Source organism: Haemaphysalis longicornis, unplaced genomic scaffold (genome assembly GCF_048455015.1).
Source record: "Haemaphysalis longicornis isolate Haplotype H1 unplaced genomic scaffold, Haemaphysalis longicornis Haplotype H1 scaffold_1, whole genome shotgun sequence".
Lineage (NCBI taxonomy): Eukaryota > Metazoa > Arthropoda > Arachnida > Ixodida > Ixodidae > Haemaphysalis > Haemaphysalis longicornis.
In genome coordinates, this window is record NW_027526203.1 from 317,562,230 (window position 1) to 317,589,245 (window position 27,016).

Here is a 27,016-nt window from a genome sequence, read left to right on the forward strand (position 1 = left end):
CTGCATGTCCCCTTATGGTGTGGTGTTGCTTAGTTGTATATTGACGGTTGCTGTACCTGTCAGCGGTACTGAATCTTCTCGGGTTAGTCGCACGCTATTGTCTCACGCGCACACACTGCACAACATGTTCACTTAAGCTTGTGTGTTTGTGGGTCGGAGTCGGCTTTTCTGACTCCGCACGTTAGCTAGTGCTATTTAGAAAGTGCCTGGTGCGCGCATTTCTAGAGTCTGCATGTCCCCTTATGGTGTGGTGTTGCTTAGTTGTATATTGACGGTTGCTGTACCTGTCAGCGGTACTGAATCTTCTCGGGTTAGTCGCACGCCATTGTCTCACGCGCACACACTGCACAACATGTTCACTTTTAAAGGGGTCCTGAAATACCTTCCGCCGATGCATGGATGTACATCTACCCAAATAAAGCAATGTATTTGCAATCTCCTCCCGCAAGAATTTTGTTAAAGCGATGAGTATTAGCTGAGAAATCGTAAATCAAAAACCGCGCATTATCGTCGCTTCGCGTTTCCTCCTCCTTTCGACTTCTCTCCGCTGTTGACGGCGCGCGAACCTTGCCTCCCATGATGCTGCGCTCCGCAACGGTGACGTAGTTCCGCTATTGCGCTGATCAGACTATCGTCTGCTACGGGCAAGCTTTGTTGACACCATGAATCCCGCACTGCGCCGCTCAAGGCTGGAAAAGCGAACGAAAAATCTGGCCGCATGTATGCGGCGCGGCCTCGCCTTGCCCTATCGCGGTGTACGTTGCTGGCGGCACATGACTTTTTATCGGCGGCGAACTCGCAGCCGCACGGGGAGGGTCGTGCGCTCTAAAGTCCCTCGATCGGCGTTTATCGAGGGACTTTAGTGCGCTCGTTCCCTTGATGCACCGCGCACTGTTTATCCAAAAAGCGCCGTATCAGCTGTGGCCCCGTTGGTGCCGGGTATTATTTTGCGGCGGTGGTAATTCCTGCCGGCGGCATGAAAAAGTCGTATTAAACCGATACAGAACCCGTCCACAAAACGCTTCAATCATGTGACCAGTTCAGCTTGGGGCGACGCGTGGTGGAGAGCGGCAACGTTGGCAAAACATTCTCCGCCGCGGCTCTGAGCTTTCTAGCGCTGAAGCGAGCGCCATTTCTTTGACAATCTCAAACATCGGTTGCCTGGCAACAAGGCACAAACCGCTTAGAAGTCAGTTACGGTTCCGTGATCCCGGTTCAGCTCGGTGCCCCACCTCGCGACATGTGAGCACTGCAGGCGTATCATTCATTCCCATTGGGAAGTGCGAGATGCGTTTGGAATTACAGGAGGCGATGGTGTGTGTGTTGTGGACGCCTTTGTTTCGCGATGAAATGCGCCGCTGTGCTTCTGCGGGTGGATAGTGCTTCCCATGGTCTGGATTATCTTTCTCGAGCGACGTACGACTCAACCTCGTATGGGGTATGTGCAGTGTGCGTGGCTAAAAGCCATCGGCTTGTGCGCCAGAGTTAAGTGACTTGCTTTTCGTCCCCGCAAAGCGCGCGCGAGGTGAGTACCGAATTTACGACGGGCAGGAGGCAACCCATCCTCTGTCAATCGTGGTTCAGACTTTCAACGCATGTTGTGACGTTGTGTTCGTTAGAAACGCATCTCTGGATTGTTTTGAAGTTGAATAAAATGTATGCGTCAAACCCGGGCATTCGGCTCAGGGCGTTCTCTGCGATTGCACGAAAGAAGTGCCACAGGGTTTCAACGCTTTCTTTATGGAACGTACTCAGGTAACAGGATATCAATGTCGTGTTATGGCCGCGTTGCATTCAATACAAACGGTTAAGCGTTTGTTTTACACTTGTTTCGTTTGTCGTAAAATGCCCAAGCACTCCGGCACTCCGCTGGCAGATAAGCCGGTGAGCCGACGCTGAGCAGACGACTCATCTCTTTGCCGGAAGTGCGTGAAAAAGCCGCCCAATAGCAGGGTGTCTAGCTCATGACGAACATCTGGGAATCGATGATGTAGACATGTGAAGATGGCGGCGTCCAAAAACACGAAGGAAAGGGTGAGAAAAAAACGACAAACTTTGCAACAAAAGTGTGAGCTTTCCGCTGCGCGTAAAATAGTAATACTTGGCACAGAGGACATTGACGACCCAATCTAACGGTTGCGCTAGTTCATTTAGTGTGCTCAAAATGCCTTTCAGGGCCCCTTTAAGCTTGTGTGTTTGTGGGTCGGAGTCGGCTTTTCTGACTCCGCACGTTAGCTAGTGCTATTTCTAAAGTGCCTGGTGCGCGCATTTCTAGAGTCTGCATGTCCCCTTATGGTGTGGTGTTGCTTAGTTGTATATTGACGGTTGCTGTACCTGTCAGCGGTACTGAATCTTCTCGGGTTAGTCGCACGCTATTGTCTCACGCGCACACACTGCACAACATGTTTGTCGGAGCGTCTGTCTTTAGACTTATCGCTATTTTCAAACTTCCCTGTTAATCGCGTTGTGTTGGTCTTCTGAGAGCCATAAATTTACTGTCCTAATCACGCTATTCCGCCTAATGTTGATGTGCGTTGAAGGCGTTGGCGGCAGCACTGCTTACGTTTATCTGTGCTGTGTGTGTAGTTGTTCCTTGTTTCTTCCAATGCCTTCGATGAATTCAGATGGTCTATTTACACTAGTCAACGTTAGTTGGCTCCCTGACGTGTAGTGAAATGCAAGGGAAAGTGGTTGTCTGAGCAGTAGCGTAGTAACAAAACGTTCCTTTTGTGGAGGGGAAGGCAGGTGGAAACACGCAGAAAGTGTGGTGCCGTTTCTATGCTGTGAATGTCAGTGGTAACCTGAGACCTCAGAATAATTACCCATAAAACTCACGTGTGGACTATTAGAAGTTTTAACGTCACAAAGTAAGTTTAAAAATAATCCATTCCTGCCATTTTATGCTATCAATGTCAGTGGCAGCTCGAGAGTTGGAATAATTTTCAAAACGCTCGGGTGCAAAGTTGTTCCGTCATGATGTGCACCAAACATTAATCCATTTCTGTTCTCGTTTGAACGTCGAAATTATACTGCAAAAGCAGATTGGTACATTCTGTATTCATACTCTATGACCTGTTCAGAAAGAGTATATGGCTGACTGTGGAGACATTTGGCCCTCCACTGATAGGTTGCGACAACTGTTTTTGTTCCTCTGCAAAAAAAAAAAAAAATGAAAACAAATTATTTCCTTTCTTTACATGCTCCTGCGAAGTCATGGCTGTGGCATTCACTGGCTGAAGACAGCTTTGGCATGCTGAAGGGTCGTCGGGGAGAGTGTGGCGGATTATGAATGCCCTGTGGAGCTCATAAGCCACAAAAGAGTACTTTTTGAGTCGTATATATTGTGCAGATATTCACCAGTTCGCATAGACCAAGGACAGGTGAGCTTAAAGTATGTTCAAATATTTTCATATCTCAAATTGTTTAGCAAGAAAAGATTACCAGGGCTTCCGCTGTAAAAAAGACATTCTACTTTCGTGGAACGAATCAGACATTGTTCATTCAATATTTTCTCGTGCTCCCTGGGTAAAGCAAGGTATAAATTTATTCTCTGATATTTTTGTACTGTTTATTTTCTAGGCAATAGGGGGAAGATAGGGGGCATATGACCATTTTAATTGTATTTGGACCCCTTCTTGGAAGTGTATCATCAGAAGGCAACACATTAAAGCTCTTGCACGGGATGAAATCATTGCATTCTACAATACGCACTGCCATTTTTGGGTCTTTCATGGCGAGTTTTGAGGTAGTTTCTTTATAATTAATGGTTTGAAACTTCTTTTCAGTGACAGCTTGGCCTGTGGCTCAAGGTGACAGTAGGAGCTTTTCGGAACACGTTAGCGAAACTTTCCTGGAAGGGCACTTTGAGACGGCCCTGGAAGAAACACACGGGTCTTAATTTTGGTTGGGTAAGCTGGCATTTTGTTTTTGCGAGACTCAATTTCTGGGTCTGTTCGTCCTAATAAAATCTCACTGTTAAGAAGTTATCGTGAACGCCAATATTGGCCATTGTGTTCACATTCCGCCTATTACGGATGCTCCAACAGTGGCCTAAAAAACCACTATTTTGTATTTTAGTTTTGTAAATATTTAGCTTTTTCACCTTGAGAGTTGTTGCTGTGATTTGTCAGCACCACGGACACGCCCAACGTGGTTGCTGCTACAACAATACGGTGGCAACTGGCGATTTAAATTTCCCGCTTTTAATACGCCCGTAGCACCAATAATACTCCCAAATACAGGCGTAGCATGAGTAATGCTTGCATTGGATTTTGACAGGTGGTTAAATAAGGGGTAATTTTTTAAGGGAATTGTTTAGAGCACAGAAAGTGACGTCTGCAAGAAAATGTGCTATAGTTGCGATTTATAATAAAATTGTGCAACAGCATTAGTCAGCTCAACTTCTGCCTCATACCACTACGAGCCATGGAGGTAATACATATCGAGAGGGAAATATTTTAGGTGGAACTAATTCCACAAAAAATTTCTGCCACAGTGCGATATTTAGGATTTCCTATGACTGGCCATTTATTTCTTTGGGGTAGAAACATCGTTTAGCTGTAAGTTATAATAAGCCAGCCTCACTACAGCATTCTAGGGAGCACATTATACAGTACAGAGAACATTTTTTGCTGAGAGAAGGTGTTTAAAATACAATGCCGAAAGGTGATTATAGTAATTATTATGTGATTAATAAACGAAACCTCTCAAGGATAAAAAACCTTATATTCGGGATACCGAGGCAGCAAAGTTGGATACTTTCCAGAATCGGGGCAATTTCATTGATTGTCTGTGGTGAAATTGTTTAGCGCACTTTCACCTTTAGCAGCACTCCCAGAAAAAACCCAAGAAATCACTGATTTTAAATCAATTACGGTGTTATGAAAGGGGCTAAGAAACTCAATCATTTAAAGCAACCATGTAACAAAATTTTCTTGTTTCCTTGAAGGTACATGAGGTGAGCAGGACGCCCGGTTATTCTGAGAGAAGGGACTGGCAGCATCAATATTGCCCGCAAGAAACACATCACGGATTCGCCGCCTGCATTGTCACTTCAGGATGTGGTCATCCTCTTCGCCGCATATGTCATCCTTTTCATCGTGTCATCATGTTCATATGGTTGTATGCCTTTGGAGAGTTCTTGGGACTTTTGCAGCGAGTTCTTGGAAAGCATGAGAAATTTGACAGTGCCCTGGTGTCACTGAAGTTGGAGTCTCTGTTGAAATACTTGAAGTGTTCAGCTCTACTTGGGATTTTAAATTATTGGTAGTGGTTAAAGTATCTCTTGAAAGGCATGAAGGAGGTCAGATGAAAGGCATGAAGGGGGTGAAATCAGATGAAGAGGTATAAGTTACTGGCACATGCAAGTTTCCTGTCAACTGAACACTGAAGTCGTGCCTTATTTTTCATCATTGGCACAATGCGCAGGCTGCCTTTGAATCTATAGTGGGTGTTAATGTAGTTCATGGCACCGCATTGTAACGTCCTTATTATTCAAGTGTAGCTCATGAGATTTCTTTTCGTGGCAGTGCTGCTGCTGATGCAAAAGTGACAGTAATTATTTACGCAGATGGCTTTCGCCTTCATTGATAAATTTTAGTACCGGATGTGAGCTGACACCCATGACCTAGAAGAATTGAAAATGTGCGTATTTGGCTTGAACAAGTTTTCTTCTTTGAACAAAGCTGCATTTCTTGCTTGGCAGGAGCAGGGCTTTGGTCACAATTACACTGATAGCAAGACGGGTGGGTTTTTATAGCACGCAACTGTGAATTTCACCTAAGGTAAAATGTTGAGGCTGGAAAAAATGCTTTCAAGTCAGCTTTGTAAAACTGGTCACCTGTATGATTCAACGCTGGCTTGTTTGCTTCTTAAGAATGTCTGTCTTGTTCCCGCTTGAATTGATGACGTATATAATTAGTCTCCTTGTTAAATTTTAATATGTGTAACATGCTTCCAGCTACCTGGTTTGCAAAATTATATAAGATTCACGCTGGCTTTTGTGAGATTTCTTGGGATGAATTATTTTAAACAACTACAAATTGTTTGGGCAAGTAACGTGCCTTAAGTCAGGCCTTTTCAGGACGCTCATAAAGTCTATTTTGCCTACAAATAGCTTGATGTTACACTTACGTATGGTGTCAGGAAACTACTATCTTTAATAATCATGTGTTAATGGTGGCATACTGCCACATGTGACCTCTCGTGTCAAAATGTTTTATCGTTATTCTTGACTCGAGCGTTGTTTTCCTAAACTCTTGCACTGCACTGTTGTAGGTTTGTGATAATATAACCGTGTATGGCTTGTTTGTAGGCCTTTCCCTACAATTTAATAGCAAACTGCATTTTCCCAAACAGTTATGCGTAAACATAGTATGGCAAGTGCAATCAGTCATTCCGCCTTTGAATTACCTTGGTTTATCTGATAAGACAGCATATTTGATGCTCACTGTTGTATAATGTCTGTGTCAGTGCCGCGGTAGACGCACACGTCTATTTATTTGTGAAGCAGTTGCCCCTAATACCGTCTTTATTAACCATGTTTTTGAGTAAAGTAGAATATGTGAAAATGCCACTTGGAGCATAGTATTATCGTTATGGTATTTATTCCTTGTACGTTTGTCATTTTCTGTGCAATTTAAAATAGACAGCTATTCAAATCTGATATGTATCATACTAACACCCAATAAAGTTGTATAGTATGTTGAAAAGCAGTGTATGAATCATATTAGTTGGTTCCGTGCGTATTTTAATGCAAGTATATTGTTTCTTTTACATGCAGCTGAAACCCAGAACAGGATTCTGCGGGTGAAGCCAAAGACTGTGTTCCGCTCTAGGTGCCTCAGACCAACTTTTATATAGAACTATGCTCCGATAGGCAACTGTTGGGAGCTGTCAGGGACCACACTGCTGCGGTGGTTTCTGCTTTCCATTGTTGGTATCACTGCGGGTCATATATCAAGGCTGTGTTATAATGGTGCTTGCGGTTTCCTGCTGATACCAATGCATCCGCCAGCCTGGCATATGACCTCAGTGTATACCGACAGGAAAGCAGAAATATTGGAAAAGTGGAGTCCCATAGACAGCTTCCCAATGTCTATAGGAACACCGTTTTATATAAACAGCTGGCCTGAAGGTACCTGGAACGGCGCACCGGATAAATTCCATAATCATTTTACATGGATCAATGTTCCAGTAACTTAAACTACCCTTTTATTTGGAACAGTGACCCGCATACTTTTATTTGGAACGCCGACCCACATAATTTAGTTGCAAAAATATGTGGTGCACTGTTCCACTTAATTATCAGGATATGTGGAACACGGTTCCAAATATATAACTGGAACTTTTTTGCAAAAAAGTTCCAGTTACTAAGTGGATCTTACGTGGAACCAGATTAAGAGTGTATAGATGCAGTCGAAGTTTGCTCAATTCGATCCGACTCTCCTGCGTTCGCTCCATCTGTTCAAAGCTCTTTTTTCTATGGCTCTTTGCCGCGAATTAACAGCCCCAAAAAAGCAACACACAGCGCCTCAAGAAAGCAAGCAGTGCTTGCTCCAAAGTAGTGGATAGGGAGCGTCGTGCTGCTAGGGGGAAAAGAAACTCGAGCCACCGTCGGGAAAAGAGTTGTCAGTCTCGAAGCTGATGAATTTGAAAGGCCGGTGAAGCAAAAATATAATCTTTTCCAGCAGTCCCATGACAGCATCTGATTGCAGTGCCAGACTTTCCTGTAGTGAAATTTGTTATAAACGACTTCATGCTCTAGAGAGTATGTTGCAAGCCACCGACGGAACGAGTAACGCCAGTCACGTGATCCACCGTCCAGGATGACTGTCACCAAGAATACTCGTGGTGACGTCACCCTTTTCTTAGGGAATGCGCGGCGCAACAGCGCCATGATGCGCCCTGCAAGACGTTTCGCAGGGTTACTCTTTTAACGTGACAGCACTATACTGTCTTTTCTGCTCCTTAAGAGTGCAATGAATAAATCGACATGCATGTATACCAATATACAGATACCTGTTTGTGTCGTCTCGGTACAACTATTCCCAATTATCTGAATACTGGCACCACCATTTGTAAACTATACCACCATGAAAATAAGGAAAGTTTAGGAGAGGCTGTGACCACCTCTTTCGTGCAGCCGGTAACGCCATCATAGGAGTGTGCACTTGTTCTTGTATTTTGAGCCCATTCTCCCTCTGGTTCCCCTTAAGTCGCTTCTCGCTTCGACTTCTCCAACTGTGCCTCTGAACCTGTGGAAGCAATTTTGTAGCTTCGGCAGCAACGAAAATCGATTGCTTGGATTTTTTTAGCTTGTGCAGCAAAACGACATATTGCCGCACTAGCGACGCCGCAGCTGCGAATTCGTTTGTAAATTTGCACCATATAGAGCGGGCTTATGGAATCCTACTTGCATTTACGCTTAGGGCAATAGATCCATTTTTGCCACATGTGTGGTTCCAGAACATGAATACTCATCCGCCCACTTTCATTCCAATACCGTACGAATTCGAGGCGCAGACAAAGAAGTGGCTATGATTATCATTCTAACGATCGTCCTTCAGCAGCTCCACTAGACATCTTGTACCTCATCACATAGCTTGGCTTTCAGGCTCACTTCATTCGACTGTTACAGTATATATGCCAAAATACGAGTAAAGGTTTTTGCAGTGGCTCAGAAAAATCAGCCCGTATTTAGAAAGAACCCCGTACAAATATTTTCCGGGGTGGGCTGACAGCAGTGCATGTGAAGTTCTCACTGCGTTCCCTCCTCGCCCTTGTGTTACTTCACCATCGCGCCCCGCTTGGGCCGAGTACATTATGCAAGCGGACAGCGCGAACTGTGTGCAAGCCATGCATTGGCACGGAGTGTTTTGCGAAGGCCGCATTACATTGGGTACACAAGCGGCTGCCATAGAAATGCTTCCCCCTATTTTATTTTATGAGCAATAATATGGATTACGATCGAAACTGCGTAGCATATGTTATACAACTCCCAGACGGCAGATCAAATTATCTTTCTAGCGAATGACATTTGCTTTAAATGTCAATGTTTCAGCGCTGCACGACAACACCGAAGGACGTTTTAGGTGAATGATATTTAGCGGCGAACCGAGGTTCGGGAGCTCATTCAGCGGCGAATAGAGTGGCCTCAACAGCAGTGCCGCATCAACAGTGAAGAAAGTTCACTAATACACCAAAAAATACGGTTTCTAAAAACTGTCAGCAAACATATTTCCCCTTCATATTGTTTTTAAAATAAAGAAAGGCAAACAAGTACTATGTAAAGAGAAAATCGCGCCCACAATGTGCACTCTATCCTAATACAGATTTTTCGCGGACTTGTGTCGGCTTGTGATATCAACTGATGTCACCTAAACTGGTGATCTTTCTAACTTTATTTAAAAATGTTCCTTCGTTATCTTTTCAAAAATAGATTGTATGAAAACATTCTAGATCGAGACCTTTAATTTGATCCCCAAGCCCCAGTAGCATCACACTCACATTTAACCCAACCTATGACTCACGTGACTATCTCATGAGTATAACTAGGAAGCAATTTTTAATTTGTCACACGTGATTCCCCTCATCGAGACCTTTAATTTGATACCTCACAAGCCCTAGTGGCACCACTTTGACTTTTAACCCAATTTGTGACTCGCGTTACCACTCATGACTATAACCAGTAAGCGACTTTTAATTTGTCTGTGATTCCCCTCATCGAGACCTTTATTTTGATACCTCACGAGCCCTAGTGGCACCACTTTGACTTTTAGCCCAATTTGTGACTCACGTGACTATCTCATGACTATAACAAGAAAGCAATTTTTAATTTGTCCCATGTGATTGCCGGCATCGAGACGTTTAATTTGATACCTACCAAACCCTAGTGGCACCATTTTGACTTTTAACCCAAGTTGTGACTCACGTCACTATCTCATGTCTATAAACAGAAAGCAATTTTTAATTTGTCCCACGTGATTCCCCTAATCGAGACCTTTCATTTGATCCTCACAAGCCCTAGTGGCACTATTTTCACTTTTAACCGAATCCATGACTCACGTGACTATCTCATGACTATAACGAGAAAGCAATTTTTAATTTCTCCCACGTGATTCCCCTCATCGAGACCTTTAATTTGATATCTCCCAAACCCCAGTGGCACCACTATGGCTTTTAACCCGATTCGTGACTCACGTGACTATCTCGTGACTATAGCCAGAAAGCAATTTTTAATTTGTCTCCGTGATTCCCCTCATCGAGACCTTTAATTTGATACCTCACACGCCCTAGTGGCACCACTTTGACTTTTAACCCAATTCGTGACTCAGGTGACTATCCGTGACTATAGCCAGAAAGTAATTTTTAATTTGTCCCACGTGATTCCCCTCATCGAGACCTTTAATTTGATACCTCACGAGCCCTAGTGGCACCACTTTGACATTTAATCCAATTTATGACTCACGTGACTATCTCATGACTATAACCAGGAAGCTATTTCTAAGTTGTCCCCCATGATTGTCCTCCACGAGACCTTTAATTTGATACCTCACAAGCCCTACTGGCACACTTTCACTTTTAACTGAATCCATGATTCACGTGACTATCTCGTGATCACGTGACTTTGCTTTCCAGCTACATTCACAGCGTGGAATGGAGCCAATTTTTTCCTTATGCTGAATAGCAAACTTCTGCAATAATAAAAAAAAGGAATTCTTTTTACACCCTGCGTGCTTAAATATTTAAGCGAATTCTTATTTGCAGAGTTCCATATTCTAAAGCCAAGCTTTATTTGCCTCACTGATGCCGACCAGCCTAAAAGCACTGCAGGAAATCCAGCTTTCTCTGACCATGATGATAATCGTGGTTGAAGCGAAAGAGTGTTGAAACGCGAAGCTTTCTCTGGTCGGAAGCCAATGTCTTCAAAATCCAAAGTCAAAGTACAAAATCGAAATAGTTACGTCCAAAACGCACTGCAGGAAAGCCAACTTACACAACGCGTTTCCATTTCTCAAGAAAAAGATAATGGGTGTCATATATTCCACACAAAGCGCGTATCGGTACAGCACTCAAAGCCACATTGCATTGTGTGGTGATAGCTGATGATGACAAATGAAATGCAGCTGGTCACTGAAATGGTGCGCAAGCAGGTGACAACGAACAAGTGATTAATCAATTAATTAACTAATTACATAATTAATTAATAATTAAATAAATAATTGGCTGATTGGTTGATTGATTGATTGGTTGATGGTTGATTGATTGATCCATTAATTAATTAATTAATTAATTAATTAATTAATTAATTAATTAATTGAATGATTGATTGGGGGTTCAACGGGCCGACGCTACGCAGGCGATAAGACGCACCGTAGTGGAGGGCTCCGGATTAATTCTGACCGCCTGGGGTTCTTTAACTTGCGCGAAATCTCGAGCACATCGGCGTTTTGTGTTTGGCGGGAAAAAAGCTGCTCGCAGGGAGCTTGACCAGCCCACAGCCCACAGTGGCTGTGGGCTGGTTAAGCTGCCTGCGAGAAGCATTTTTCCAGCCGCCCTCGCATCTACCATCTATGAAGACAAATAAACATGATTTCATTTGATTTGATATTTGCTTTTCGCCTGACAACGAAGGAATCCCTCGCGAGATAGGACTTTGATTCGACTAGGTATGCAGCAGAAGAAAGCTCCGCGCTTCAACCATGTTTGTCGTTATACAAAGGGGCGTTTGGACTTTTTTTTTTGATGCCCCAGAACAACAACTCCCAAGGCTTCAGGTATTTTCGAAGCACGAGGCGTTGGAAAACGAACGTCCCCGCGTGTGTGCTGTTAGCACACGGGCACCACCGAAGTCGAACCACGTTCAAAACATTATGTGGATCTCAAGCTTATATTCCACATCCCTTGGATGTGCATCCTGAGTAGATTAATTAGTAACAGGCACCATATTCGAGATCGAAACGAGACTTAAATACCAAACTGATATGTTCATCACTTGAATATGCATTTTGAGCAGATTTGTTTGAATATGTATTTTGAGCAGATTTGTTATTAATAGCCACTATTATCAAAATCAGTGGAGTCAAAATAAAAGTGAGTGCGTGTATGCGTGTGTCTTTCTTAGGGATGACCGCCATCAGTGCTCAAGAGATACCTTTCACCTAAATGGTGTGCCATCTCTAAGTCGGTTGCTCAAAAGCTCCACTGCATCCATCTTCACAGGGTGGGATGAATGATGGATTTTTTGCTTACTTGAACTTTTTGTAGAGATCATCAGGTTTAAAAAATGTATCAACTAAATAGCTTACAATTTGTAATTGTAGTTGCTTTTCTGAAAATTTCGCCCAAGCAGTTGTTTATCGGGCGAAACTTTAGAAAGAAAGAAAGAAGAAAAAAGAAAAAAAGGGAAGAGAGAAAGAAAAAGGAAGGACAGGAATAAATAAAGAAACAAAGAAAGAAAAAGAAAGAACTTTCACTTGAGAAAACGAACTTTCGCTACCATTCAAGGCACAATTTCATAACATGGCCAATCCTCACACTTTCTTGAACGTTAGAATGTTCATAGGATGGCAGTTATAGCCCGTGTGAAGATATTCAGCACAACGTTTAGTCGAAATGAAAACTAATTATCGTGTCAGAGAGTATCGCCTTGCTAAAAAAACCGTAGCTTTGTTGCAGGAAGTGTATTAGCTGAGAAGAGGAGTTCTGCTAGTATTTGCAATTAATAACATGACCCATCCGCACGCTTTCTTGAACGTGAAAATCCGCATATGATGTTGGTTGAAAATACAGCCCACGGGGAGATATTGCGGGCAGGCTTCTGTAGAAATGAAAACTAATGATCTTTCACAACAATATTGTCTTATTCAAGAAACTGTGTTACAGGACGTGGATTAGCCAAAAAGCTGTGACTGAATCTTCTTTCGCGGCGGAATAGCAGTTTTACGGTGTTGCCTTTTAAGCTTATTGCTATCACCCTTGGTGGAGATATTGCGAAAGGTTTAGTGTTGCAGGTCTTTAGACGTTTACGGAGCCAGCGCTGTTATTGCCGGAGTTGTTGAGGGCCAGCTATAGGGTGGGGATTACCGCAGGTTAAGAGATTCACTTGTCACATGCGCCATTCAAGGGAATCTTTCGTCGACAAAAAAAAAAAAAAAATCGTAGATATTTCGGACGCGCCTTGAAATTTAAGATCTTGAAAAATGATTTCTTTAATAACATCAGGGTCACGGGGTGCGTACAAAAATGCATTGTTCCACTCTGTGTCAAAAGCTCATAGCGCCAAAGCTGAAGAATCTGAGTACATGTCTGTAACAGACGCTTCTACATCGAAAGCCACAACGTTTTCACTATAGGTTCCCCTTTAATCAGCCAGAATCGCCAAGAGCGAGTAGTCGAGAAGTCCCGTGCTCGTCTCGCTGTCCCAGGGGATTGGTTCGATTCCCACACAAAACGAAATTTGCTTATCTTCGCTTTAAGTCAGTGGTTTACTTTGTTTATACGAGCTTCCCTGAGAAATGTATCATTAAGAGCAATTAATTCTCCGGTTTCTTATCCCTTGATCCGTCGGCCATGCTTTGGGTGCCGTGCTTCAGCGTTTCTCCACCGTCGGATATAATTTGTGTGCCGCAGACGCCGTATTTATGAAAGGCCACTTGAGCATGAAACGCACGTGGTCTATTCTTAGACATCCTTTAGACCCTGAAAGATCAAAGACCTCCCAAATTAATAGGCTCACTGCTATTGCTCACAATTTCCCGGGCACGAACCAACAGCTCATCGACGCGGCCAAGTCTTTGTACATACCCAAGGGGGCGAAACTGGATCTACCTCTCTACCAAGGAACGGCCAACGCTGAACTTGACGCTGATATCACGGAGGCGGAAGTAAGAGCTGCTCTACTCCCCATCCGGCCAGGGTCAGCCCCGAGACCAGACGGAATTACTAACAAAATGTTACGTAACTTGGACGATCCTTCAATCTCGACTCTCACCAAGTTTTTTAATCATTTTTGGACATCAGGTACCCTACCCCAGTCGTGGAAGCACGCAAAAATCTCACTCATCCCCAAACCAGGAAAACCTCTCAGCATGGATCACCTCAGGCCGATATCACTTACGTCGTGCATGGGTAAAGTTCTTGAGCACATAATCCATGTACGGCTAACGAAACATCTCACCTCCATCAATGCCTTCCCTCATTCAATGATTGGCTTTCGCTCTGGATTATCAACTCAGGATATTCACCTTCAATTATTTCACGAAGTCATCACTCCAGCATCTAAAGTGGACACGGCTGCCATCCTTGCATTGGACCTCACGAAGGCCTTTGACCGGGTTTCCCATGCGGCTATTATGCAGGGACTAACTGCTGTATCCCCGGGAGAACGCATCTACAACTATGTGCGAAGCTTCCTCACGTCACGCACAGCGGTTATTCAGGTTGGAAACATAATCTCGGACCCCATCAATAGTCCCTCTATTGGCACACCTCAGGGTGCCGTTCTCTCCCCTCTACTCTTTAATCTTGCAATTCTCAACATCCCCCAGAGACTTGAGAAAATTCCTCGCCTTAAATTCAGCCTTTACGCGGACGACATCGCTCTCTGGATATCTGGAGGCAGCGATGCACAGATAGAGGAAACTTTACAAACTGGAGCACAAATTGTCATCGAGGAAGCGCGCGCAGCCGTACTTGACTGCTCCACTACTAAATCTGAACTCCTTCTTTTACCGGCAAAAAGCAGCTCCAAGTCCGTCCCAGATATACAAATCACAATTGGTGACATCACTGTCCCGGTGGTAAACAGCATACGTATACTCGGTCTTCTAATCCAGCGTAACCGGGCTAACACTCAGTACATTTCACAACTCTCTTTGCACGTGAATCAAACAATCGGCCTCATTAGACGTATAACCGCCCGGAAGAGAGGGCTTAAGGAGGAAGACAGAGTGCGACTGGTCCAGGCTTTTGTCATAAGCCGCATCACATACTCACTGCCTTTCCTTCAGGTCACTCCCACTGAAATGAAGAAAATTAATTGTCTCATCAGGAAAGCCTACAAGGCTGCATTACAGGTCCCCTTGTGCACTTCCACTGCCCGACTTGAGAGCTTGGGAATTCACAACCTCGCGCAGGAGCTGGTGGAGGCCCATCGCATAGGTCAGCTGCAACGTCTATCAGGCACCTCTACTGGACGGCACATTCTGGGAAAACTCGGCTTACGAGCTCCGCTAATCACCGACAGTAAGCTTCAAATCCCCCCAAATATCCATTCTAATATACTGGTTCGCCCACTCCCGCGCAATATGCACCCAACTTACCACAGGGGGCGGCGGGAGCAAAGGGTGCGCGCGCTCAATAGGCGACTCCCCGTCCGACCGGACATTCTTTATGTGGACGCGGCTGACTACCGCCACTATGATGCGTATGCGGTAGCAATCATTGACCGCCCTAATGCCCCGCCAGTTGACTCAATTTCTGTCCGCACCATCAATCCTGCAACGGCGGAGGAGGCGGCAATAGCGCTTGCCTTAACGCACCGGCCGACTCCCACAATTGTGACCTCCGATTCGAAAACGGCCATTCAAAATTTCGCCACGGGGCTCCTATCTCCACAGGCACTAAAAATTCTCTCTCAAAATCCCCCCTCCACCTCAGTAGAACTGATCTGGACCCCCGCTCACGCCGGGCTAGGAGGTAATGAGGCGGCCCATTCTGCTGCTCGAGGGTTCACTTTCTGAGCCGGCACAAGCCTCGTCCCCTCGCACGGTGCCAGATCAGCTAGAGATAGCCTACTCAGCTATCACGACATAGCGACACACTTCCGCCCTAGCCCGCCGTGTATATCCCCCTGCTCACGTCAGTCTCGACAACGTGCAAGAACGCACGTGGCGCCTTCTGCAGACAGACAGCCTCCCCTGTCGCGCGCTGCTCCATCGTATTCACCCGTCCTTATTTCCCTCCCCGAACTGCCCATCATGCGGCATTCCCGCCACCTTATCCCACACCACGTGGGCTTGTCCCAATGATCCTTTTCCCTCCATCACCTGCGACGAGCACTGGGAGAGGGCGCTGGTCAGCTCTGATTCGGAGGTTCAAGCCTCCCTGACGAATCGGGCTGCCATTGTCGCCGCCACGCTAAAGCCAGCGGCCACCACGTCCCCGTAACAGAGCTTGGCTAAATAAAGTTTACCTCCTCCTCCGCGACCATCGTAGTCAAATGATGCTTTCGCACAAAGTATACGACATTTCTTAAAAAAACGAAAATTTGGGTGTTTATCTGCTTGCTTCGCTGTAAATGTCTTCAAAAGATGATAGTCTGCTATATCTCCTTGCCACGTAACATCGCCTTTTCTCTCCCCATTCTAGCCCTCATGCTCCTTCCATTCCCTCTCGCGCTCCTCCCATCACGAATGCCATAGAGGTTTGCTCAATTCAGTTCAATTTTCTCGCATCCGCACTTCTTGTAGCCATGTGTTGGCACCTTTTGTTTTCGCTCTACATCGAGCAGCTCCAGCCGATATGTTTTGTTTTGGTGTGTTGTTTTATCTCGCCTCTCTTCAACTTCGTTTTTAACGCGGTTTTTTCGTTTGCTACCGTAAAAAACCAATCCAACGTATATTCTTAATTGAAAGAAGGCTGGTACTCTTAGTTGGTACCTATATTTTGCCACAAACGCACCCGAAGTTTCCTTTGAGCTGAGTAATAAGGGCATGTATGGGTCATGAGAGCAGTTTTAGTAGTTTGGAATGGTCTTGCCTTTATATACTTTGTGTTTATATACGATGTTGCGTTTATGATTTGTGTTTATATAGACCTTGTCACCTGTTTCTAGCCGGACGGTAGAATCGAGTGACCGACAGACAAGGCAAAATTTTCGCGATTAGGCAGCCCAAGAAAGCCTATCGTATTTTAGAAATTCTGAATGGCTTTGTAGCAGGACATACAATTTTCTTTACGCCTATAGGGAAAGCCGATGGAGCCTCCAGGTTTTGTTGATACATCACGAGCACTTCTGGAAGAGCTAATCAGCTCGTGCTATATAGGTGGGAGGTACTGGAATAGCCCAGGTTCGGAGAGAAGGGCGACTTTTTTTTTTTTTTTTTTGCGAGATGATACTCGTTTTACGGTGGCGACAATAGAACGGGCAGCGCAAAGCAGGCATTTAGGCTCGCCTTCGTTTTGAACTGGACAAGGACTCGCTGAGGCGCTGGCATCAACCCGGAAAGCTTGACGAAGAAAGGACTAAAGGGTGTCTTATTGTGGCGCATTGCAGTGCGGGGATCGGAAAATGTTTTCACTATGTGCGGCGCACGGCTACTTCACTCTCACTGTCCATCGGTAACACGGAAGCAGATTTGGTCATCGTGTTATAGTTTGCGTTCTCCGCAAAACGATTTATTGAAGACGGATGGATGCTTTGCAGTTGGGGGCAATGGGAGCTCGATGACAAGGCTGTACTCGCGTCATACTTATTCACAGACGGGTGACCGCTTTAACCAATTCATCAGCGCGTTCGATTATGGACGGCAGAGGTATGGCCGTATTTTGTTCCGCCATGGCAGGTGAAACTGGAAAATTGGTCGTACGGTTACGCCAAGATGCTGTGAGTGTACGTTGCATACTTGGGGAGCACGTGCGGGGTTCTTGCATGCACAGATGAACCCTGAGGAATGCCTCAAAGTCATTTACGCTGATGCACCCCTTGAATTGACAGATGTTTGAGTAGCTCACGAGGCGCCACCCCTCGCGGATGATTTTTGAGTAGCTCTACATCAAGCAAGGTTGACTCCACGGTAAGGCAGTCTGCACCTAATTCGAGAGGTAATAAAGGGACGAATACTTACATCTCTTTTTCTTGGACCACCCTTGAGCTGAGCTCAAATTACGTGTTCGCCATTGCGTTGTCCAGTAACGTGCCAAGCATAGGGTAGGGATATTTTATTGCTTGAGTTGTTAGGCTATGCTGAGCTAAATGGCTTGGGTCTCGTCTCCCTTGGCTCGGATTGGTCAACTGTCGTTGAGATAAACGTAATTTCCTGAAATTACTCGTGGGTATTGTCGAGGGTTGTTTGAAGGGCATTTCCTTAAACCCCTGCTTAGGTGGCATATGCTGATGAAGAATGAGATATATAGGAACTATAGTGAGGCAGCTTGTGGATAATGACGTTTACATGGGTGGTAATGATGACCGGCCTCGGTGAAATCCGAAGGTATTTGGGTATATACTATATATTATCGTTAGAGCTTGTTCTGACCACTACATCAAAACTCCGCCCATTTGACTAGACGGGTATGGACTTATCGATGCACTCTCTAAGGCGAGATACTTGGGTTTTCTCAGTAACGGAAGAATGGGTTCATAACCGAATCTTATTTGGATCTAAGCTCTAACTAAAAGCTTGAACTGGGATGAGTGTAGGTTTAAGAAATCTCCTCTCAGGCGTGAGAGCGTCTTGTGTCGATGGGCTTGGTAGAAAGCCATACTTGATGGGTGCCAACAGGAAATTTTTCTCAAGGTAGCGCGCACGACGAGAGTGTGTTATACTGCTAATGGTTTCGCAGACAAAGCAGGCGAGAGAAATAGGCAAAGCATTTTGGAGCGAGCTATCGTGTTGGCCCAGTTCTGTGACACTACACCACGAATAATTTCCAGTCCGGAGGGATTGTCGCGGAGCCCCGCATAATGTGATTTTTTCTAGCACGGAGGGTTAGGTATTCCAGCGCTCTCCGGTGATGAAATTAAAAGTGCAATCAAGTCAGTGAGAATTTTAAAATCAGCTCTTGAAACAGGCACTTCGCGAAGCAAAAGTTGTGATTAAAAATCAATCAATCAATCAATCAATCAATCAATCAATCAATCAATCAATCAATCAATCAATCAATCAATCAATCAATCAATCAATCAATCAATCGGTGAATGAATCAATTAGTAATAATCAATGTACCTTGTTTTTCTTTATAGTGGTCAAGTACCCAGACGGATTCCGTGAGGTAGCCCATTTCACTGTATGCCCAAGGTAAGGAATGTAAATCATGTACGTGACTACGCCGCTGTGTTAAAACCTGTAAGGATAACAAAAAATCAAAGAACATTTGGCCCGTATTTGGACAGGACTTCCGTTCTGTGCCCCGGTGTGAAAATGAATCCCACATTAGGTGCATGCGTTCTAAGGCATCAAACCTGATACCACCTTTTATGATAAAATCGACTATTTTGAGGATTTTGATATTATCCCCCAAATACAAACCAAGTGTTGCAGGTCATAATGAGCGCAGTAAATACGTTCTCAGAACGCGGTTTAAAACCCTTAAAATCTGCTCATTATTAGTTTTGTAATTGGTGACAAAGAAGCTTCAGTAAGCTTCCCGCTCTGTTTGCGTGATTTGCTAATTGGTTACTACCATGCTAGCCAATACTGGCCAGTAATTAAGATGCCGCGGGAAACGCTGACTTCATGGTTTAGGGGTGTCTATTCCGTACAACTAGCGGGGTAGGGAGCTCGTCACCAATTAGGAGCGTGTGGAATACTGGTCGGAAACAAACGAACAAACGAACGAACGAACAAACAAACAAACAAACAAACAAACAAACAAACAAACAAACAAACAAACAAACAAACAAACAAACAAACAAACAAACAAACAAACAAAAAACAAACAATCAAATCAACAAGCAAACAAACCAACCAAAACAAGCAAACAAAAATAATTTACAAGTTTGAGCGTTGTTTTTACCTGGAGGTGAAAGCGGGATTTCTATAGCCACACTATTTTGTCATTCATTTTCCGTGATCGAAAAAACACGTGGAAGCGTCGCCCTGTGCTTACGTGACGGAGCCCAGATACACGATCCCGGAGGTCCCAACGTGTCAAGCGGGCAGGAAGCAGAAAGCAAGGTCAAGGCGCTCGCTTTCTTCGCATCAAGGATCACGCAGAAAACGCGCCTTCCTTTTCTTGGGGGGGGGAGGGGGGGGTACGTTGGTTGAGTTAGCGTATATATATATATACGCGCGTGTATGCGGGCCGCCCACCACTTCCTCCCGCAGCATAGCAGTGAGTCTCATCGCACACCGGCATCGCTGCCTTTTCCCCTGCTTTCGCCTCGGCCGACGCAACGCGCTTCTCAACATGTGCAGGACCACGCGTGGCTGGTTCACCACTGGTGAGTCCCAAGAACCTGTCTTAAACGATCCCATTGCGGCCAAGTTTCTCCGAGAGATAATATTACGGTTCACGACGCACTCGCGCTGAAATGGATAGCCATACGTGACCAAGGTGTAGCTATGGGTGATCAGAAAGTGTGGCAGGAAGTGTGCAGCTTATTCTGTAATTTTAGAAAATGTGATAGCGCCCTTAGAGGCAACGACATCGACAAAAAAAAAATTGCACGTCTGAAGAACTCAAGTAGGGCGTCAAAGCCATCACCATGAAATAACGGCCCGTGGCAGGGTTTCTTGTCCGGTTACTTAAAGTTAATTTGTTGGCTTCCCCATTCTTATCACCACGTAAGAAGATATCGGCCCTGATTCCAACCAAAGTGTAAAGGCTGGCGTTCAGAAAAAGTGGCGGTATCAGTGTAAACCATTGCACTTCGCTTTCGCACAGATATATGCGTATGCTTTTTTCAGTTGTACCCTAATACTTTTGTATCTACTTTTACTAAGTGTAACCTCTGATATCCTTCGTGAGGTGTAACAAACGGGAGCGGGAATGGGCATACGCTGGAACAAGAAATAGACCTGCACAGACACTTTTCCGTGTATACCTGCTTCTCGCCTTTATGTTGATGCGATAAGTAATTTTATTCAGTAGTAACACATTTTTGACGCCTTCATGAACAAAAAAGGTGCAATATCATCTCATTGCGAATTTGCTATTCTTGGAGGTTTTAGACCAAAGGCAGATTTGCTGTAGCATCGACAATTAGATGTATGTTGAGGGACAAACATTTTACGGCGAACGTTTTATGCAGTATAAACCACGTTCAATTTCGCTGTGCGCGTGGAATAACAGAAACCCCAACCACACATTGCTTTTTATTTTAACATAGTACACTACTCAGAATTGAATCCACGCCTTTCTCCTCTTGAATTGGATATTTTAATGCCTAAGTCGCATAAATATCTGAAACATATACAACATTTGTTGGCGAATATGGGAAATGGCGCTTATTCTATCGCTACGCTAATAATAGCCAAAAACTTGCAGGTCCAATGCATGCGTCGGAATTTATGTGAAGCGAAGCTTTCTATAACGTTATATGTGCTTCACTTTATCGAAGTTTGCGCATACGTTGGTGCACATGTTTATGAAATGAGTGCGGGGCTTGTCAAAGCAATTGCTTTATTTCTCATTGCAGCTTCGATCCCACGAATCGCACACACGAGTAAACACTCGCACGCAATGCTTAAATTTATTATCGAGACACAGGTGTCTTCCCTCTGGTCACGCAATCGTAGTAGGCGACGGTGCTACCACCAATCCGCCAAAAGATATTTATACGCGTAGGCTCAGCTTTCTACGTGCATGGGAGCATATCCCCCCCCCCCCCCCTTTTTCTTGGATCTTATGCCCGAGCAGGCCCAGCTGCTCCGGTTGATCACGTGACGCATTGGCTTTGAAGGATTGAACGAATCGTCTCGCATGATTTCCCAACTTGTTTAATACTCGCCTACGTATTGTTCACTTTACCATTGACAACGAATCCGTTGCGTCTCTGTGTGCGTACGCTGATACAGGCACGCCCTTTTGGCTGATTGCCGTCTTGTCCGATGCCGCACGTTTGAATTCACCGTTCGTCTCCTCCTTCCTGGGCCTTCCACGGTTGCTGTTTTTCGTATATTTAACGTCTCCGTAATACAAATCTTTGTAGACAGAGAGCGTGCGGTGTGTGTTCCTTTATTCTACTCCCATTTTTCGTTGTTTTACTCAAACATCAATCATTGCACGCTGGATATATGTAACCGTTGTTTGGGGCCGTCCCAATTTAATTTACACCATGCTCATTACAACCATGTAATCGCATAATATTGAATCAAGGTCTACTTACTTTCTATTACTCCTATAAAGCTCTACGTAGGCTAAAGAAAAATACAGTTGATATGACTGCGCATCAGGCGCGTATCAGGCGCACGGTAACGACAATGTACAGCGAGCGGTGCATACATGCGGGGCCCGCGATGCGCTCCAGAGCTGCTAGCCGAGACTTGGCATCGAATGGCTGGACACGGAGCAGGTTAGACACCAGGAAAGAACGTAAAAGTACTGCTTTTGTCTGACTCGCTGTCATTAGTAAGAGCCACAGCCGGCTGTAAGATTGATGCAACCACAAGCTTTCGGTTACCTCACGCCTACCTGAATAAATTATGTCGAGTCTATACGAACGGTCGGAAGGTTAATTTTGACAGTACTGCCACACAGCGCGTACAGGACTTGTTATTTGAGCAGCGTACGCGTCAGACTTCTTTCGCGCTTCTCTGCAAAATTCCGACGCGAGTACAAGACCTACGTGCTGAAAAAACTCAATGATTGGTTCTGGGTGAACCGAAGCGTTTAAGCCAGGTTTCGCGACACCTTGTATCGAGCACTTCCCCCTTAAGACCCAATTCCAGAGCAGAATTCCTGAGCAGGCTGGCACAAATAACACACGGATGGCTCGGGTTAAAAGGCGAGACAGGAACGCACAAACCGCACAGTGGGTGAAGTAGGACAGAAATGGTAATAGCAGTAATAAAGATGCGTATATATAACAGCCTTACGCGACGGGGGCCCCGCTGCCCCGCGGCGTTTAATGGTGCGCGGTAGTCCATCCTACTGATCGCGAGGACGTGGGTGTGATCCCGTCCGCGGCGACCATTTTCGTGATGAAGGCTAAACTAAAAAAAACCAAAACCTAAAGAGCAACCTTGTCCTACAGATGTGGAGGGCCAGCGAAGCTGTGGGAGGTATACCATTCAGTAGATGTACACTACGCACGTATTAACAGCGCTAAACAGCACGCAAGAGTCTCGGCAACAAATCCTCGGAGGTATGTTGCAAACGTTCTTGGAGGTTACCTGGCACGGCAAGTAACGGGCGTCGCGACCAGACTACTCGTGGCGTGTCGAGCTGCTCGTTCTGTTACGTGCTACAACTGCTGCTGCGTTGCCGGCCGGCCGTGTCCACGTGATCGGTGGATGGATGTGGCCGTCTTTCGATTTCAGGTGTCTGTGCATTTCAGGTGATCACGTGGTATTTCAACAGCAGGTCAAAGTATTTTACCCCCAGACCTTGAGCGGTGCCTGAGCGGCTGTGTCACCTTCATTCTCTTCTTGGCTTGTTGCTTTTTGTTTTCTTGCTCACTGGAGACACGTGAGCGCCTACGTAGGCGCATTCTTTCCTCGGAGAGACATGAAAACCTCGACCAAAGAGAGGCAACTGCTTCTCTGTAAAAAATAAAGAAAAAAAACCGCCCGTGTTTTGTCGCAATACGAAGCCCTCCAGTACAGCGTGGCCCAAAGCCAAGATGTAACTTGTGCTTGTAAAACCCAACACTTTTTTTAAAGACGATAGTCTTTCTTGGGCTACTTAAACCCAGAAATTTTGGTCTGTCTGTATGTCTGTCTGTCTGTCTGTCCGTCTGTCTGTCTGTCTGTCTGTGACTTGATTCAGCCACCCGGCCAAAGTAAAACAATGCCGGCGCAATAGTCTTATATAGTCACAACTAAATCTACCCGTCTAAGCCCGGTGTAATGTTCATACTTGTCAACATTGTTGAAGAAGAACAAGACATTACGCAAAAATAAGACAACAAATTAATACAGAAGTGATATTTTCAGTGTTCTTTTATAAAAAGTCATAAATGCTTATTTTTGCAAAATTAAATACTTCATCAACTGCAGAAAAAAATTCATTTCACCGTCGCCTGCTGTCGCCCGCGCCACTATAGCTTCTTGCGGCATTTTAAGGAATCGACCGGCAACACTTACAAAAGGTTCCACTAGATACGTTCCACGTTCTGTTTGCAACGCACGTGGAGTAGGGAAACGCGGTTCTATAAACGTTGAAGTAGGGCGCCTCTATTCACGCGCATCTTGGCCGTACGGCAGCGTTGGCGTCGAGACACCCGGCCTGGAGCAGTGGAACGCGGCAAATTTAAAATGATTTAAGCAAACCTTTGACGTCTTTGCCTTGGGAGGAGCGCGACGCAAGAGGAACAACATGAGAGGTGAGCGGGGAAGCGAAGGGGGGTATTTACTTGTCAAAAGTCGATAAAGACTATCGTCTTTTGTCGATATTTGCCACGAAAGGAGCAGATACGCGGCCAATTTTTTGTACTGTGTTTAGCACTGACTTGCCTAACGCCAGCCCCTACGGCATGATGACGTTGAACACAAGCACCTTCCCGTTTTCCGAACGCTTCCCACTCATCTGCCAAGCGTGGCTGAAACGGCAGTGTTCCCGTTTTCACCGCATGAGACGCGAGTGAGGTTTCAACCCGTAACACTGCTCACATTTCTTTCTGTTTGTTCAGGCTGCTGTATTTCTTGGTGGGCGGATCAGGGTAGACAGGGACGGTCGTACCGCAAAGTTGATGGAGTTCGCCAGGAAAGCTAATCGCAATAAAATGGTAAAAGCTGCTTCCCAGGGTTGCTGAGACGATGCGAGACGAGATCGAAACATACTTGCCGTGAGTGATCGTTTGCCTCGTTCGATAATATTGGTCTGTATGATGGGACACGAACGTTTATTTTTATGAGCTTCATCTTACGCCAGCATATCCGTGTAGCAGTACGAGAAAGTAGCCAACCGAGTAGACTTGATTGGAGTTTTGTGCACAAAAGCGGCGAACGCTGAGATCCTGCGACGCAACATAGGCATGGAGGTTTTGCCGTGGTCCACGTAACCGGGATATTCAGTGGCGTCACTTGTGCAAGCGGCAGCACGTGGCAGCCTGCACTGTTCACCTTTCCTTGGGGGTGAATCCTGAAAATACACGCCGCCGAAACCTCACAGCGCAGGCACTGCGGTGATGGAGCCATCGACCGCGTGACCACGTCGGCCACGTCAGCAGCGTTCACCTGAAGGCCCTTCCGTGTTTTCTGTTCGTTTCTTTATATGATTCGCCTCTTTTTGGGGCAGATTTTTTGCTTGTTTTTATAACAAATAATTCCGCTTTTCTATGCGCCTTTATATTTAACAGAACACTTTTACGCTCGGTTCGGTGTTTTCCTTAAATGTGGTTCAGACTGTTGCCGCAACTGTTGTAATAACTTTAAAAAATGACGTAATTTCACGTCTCAGGCAACCGAACTGCGTGGAATGCCGTTTTTTTTACGTCCATAGCTCACGATACGACTTTTGCGTCGGTCTGAACATATCATAAGGTTTTCGTTACGCTAAGCAATGTTAAAGTGTATGAACTATGCCACCAGTGCCAGTAGTTCGGAAAGTTGGTTATCTATATATATAAATATTGAGAGACTGACGTTTACTTGAGAGACCTGCGTACCTTTTATTTAGGACCCTCGAGCGACGAACGAGTGAGTACCCACCATGATGAAGAGTATTTACAGAGATGAGGACGAAATTCTGGAGCACATTCGCTAATGATGATGATAATGTACAGATGAAGAGGAAGCACTGAAGGCAGTACGAAGGTCCCACACCAAGAGCGACTGCACCGACCGGCACCGGTAGATTGACGAAGGCTGCTCACACTTTATATATATATATATATATATATATATATATATATATATATACATCTGTGTGTGTGTGTGTGTGAATCAGAATGCGAAAAGAGGGGCTCGGTAAAATAATACAGAAATATTGGTAGGCAGTCAAGAAAGTCAAGAAAAGCGAAGGGGAAAATATGGTAGGACATTTTATTTTGGTTGACACAATATACTTTTTTTTAAAAAAAGAAAGAAAGTGGAGAAAAACGTGCCCACCGGGTGGGATCCGAACCCACGACCTCCAAAATACGCGTCTGGGGCGACAACCACTACGCTACCGGCGGGGCTGTGCTCCCCTCCACTTTTTATTTATGTTAAGGGGATTCTTTACTGTGCTTGGGGGTGCTAGCCAGCACCACTCCGACTAACTCTCCCCTTTCTTTCAAAAAAGCATATCTGTTTCAACCAAAATAAAATGTCCAACCACATTTTCCTCCCCTTCGCTTTCCTTGGGTTTCTTGACTACCTAACCACATATCTTTTATAAATATATATATATATATATATATATATATATATATATATATATATATATATATATATATATATATATATATATATATATACAGAAAGATAGGTCAGCAGTCTACGACGCCAAAGGAGGCATAAGGGTGTGGTTAGTCTCTTTTCTTTTTTACTACGGTTAATGAAGTGAACATTTTTTTTAAATATACAGAAGAAAGAAAGAAAATCACAGCCCAGAGTGGGGACCGAACCCACGCCTTTCGATTACATGTCGAATGCCTTACCAATTCGGCTATCTGGGCGACTGTGTTCTCCTTCACTTTCCGGGGTATTTATATTTACTAGGAGTGTATCTGACACTTGAGGGTGGTAGCCAGTGCCACTCTGACTACACAGGGAGAAGGGGACCTTCTTTTCAACCCCCGGGGCGTGACGTCAACGTCTACAGCCTGTCATGAGCGGGTAACTGGCGGGAAGCCCTCTTATGCTACCTAGGCATCAAGGCTGCCAGAACCGAGACCCTCGCTAGGCTTTCGCAGAATAATATAGTAAGGAAATGAGGGGCTCGTTGAGGAAATACAGAAAGATAGGTCAGCAGTCTACGACGCCAAAGGAGGCATAAGGGTGTGGTTAGTCTCTTTTCTTTTTTACTACGGTTAATGAAGTGAACATTTTTTTTTAAATATACAGAAGAAAGAAAGAAAATCACGCGCCCAGAGTGGGGACCGAACCCACGCCTTTCGATTACATGTCGAATGCCTTACCAATTCGGCTATCTGGGCGACTGTGTTCTCCTTCACTTTCCGGGGTATTTATATTTATTAGGAGTG

The 27,016-nt window shown here is 45.0% G+C and overlaps 1 protein-coding gene across 1 annotated transcript in view; it reads left to right on the plus strand.

The window, feature by feature from the left end:
- Window positions 1-20,006: 20,006 nt before the first annotated feature.
- Window positions 20,007-27,016, plus strand: part of LOC144151057 (uncharacterized) — a 211,397-nt gene continuing 204,387 nt past the window's right edge. Inside the window, exon 1 of the mRNA XM_077682293.1 lies at window positions 20,007-20,167. Coding sequence (XP_077538419.1) covers window positions 20,022-20,167 — 146 coding nt within the window. The 5' untranslated portion in view covers window positions 20,007-20,021. The remainder of the gene's footprint in view (window positions 20,168-27,016) is intronic.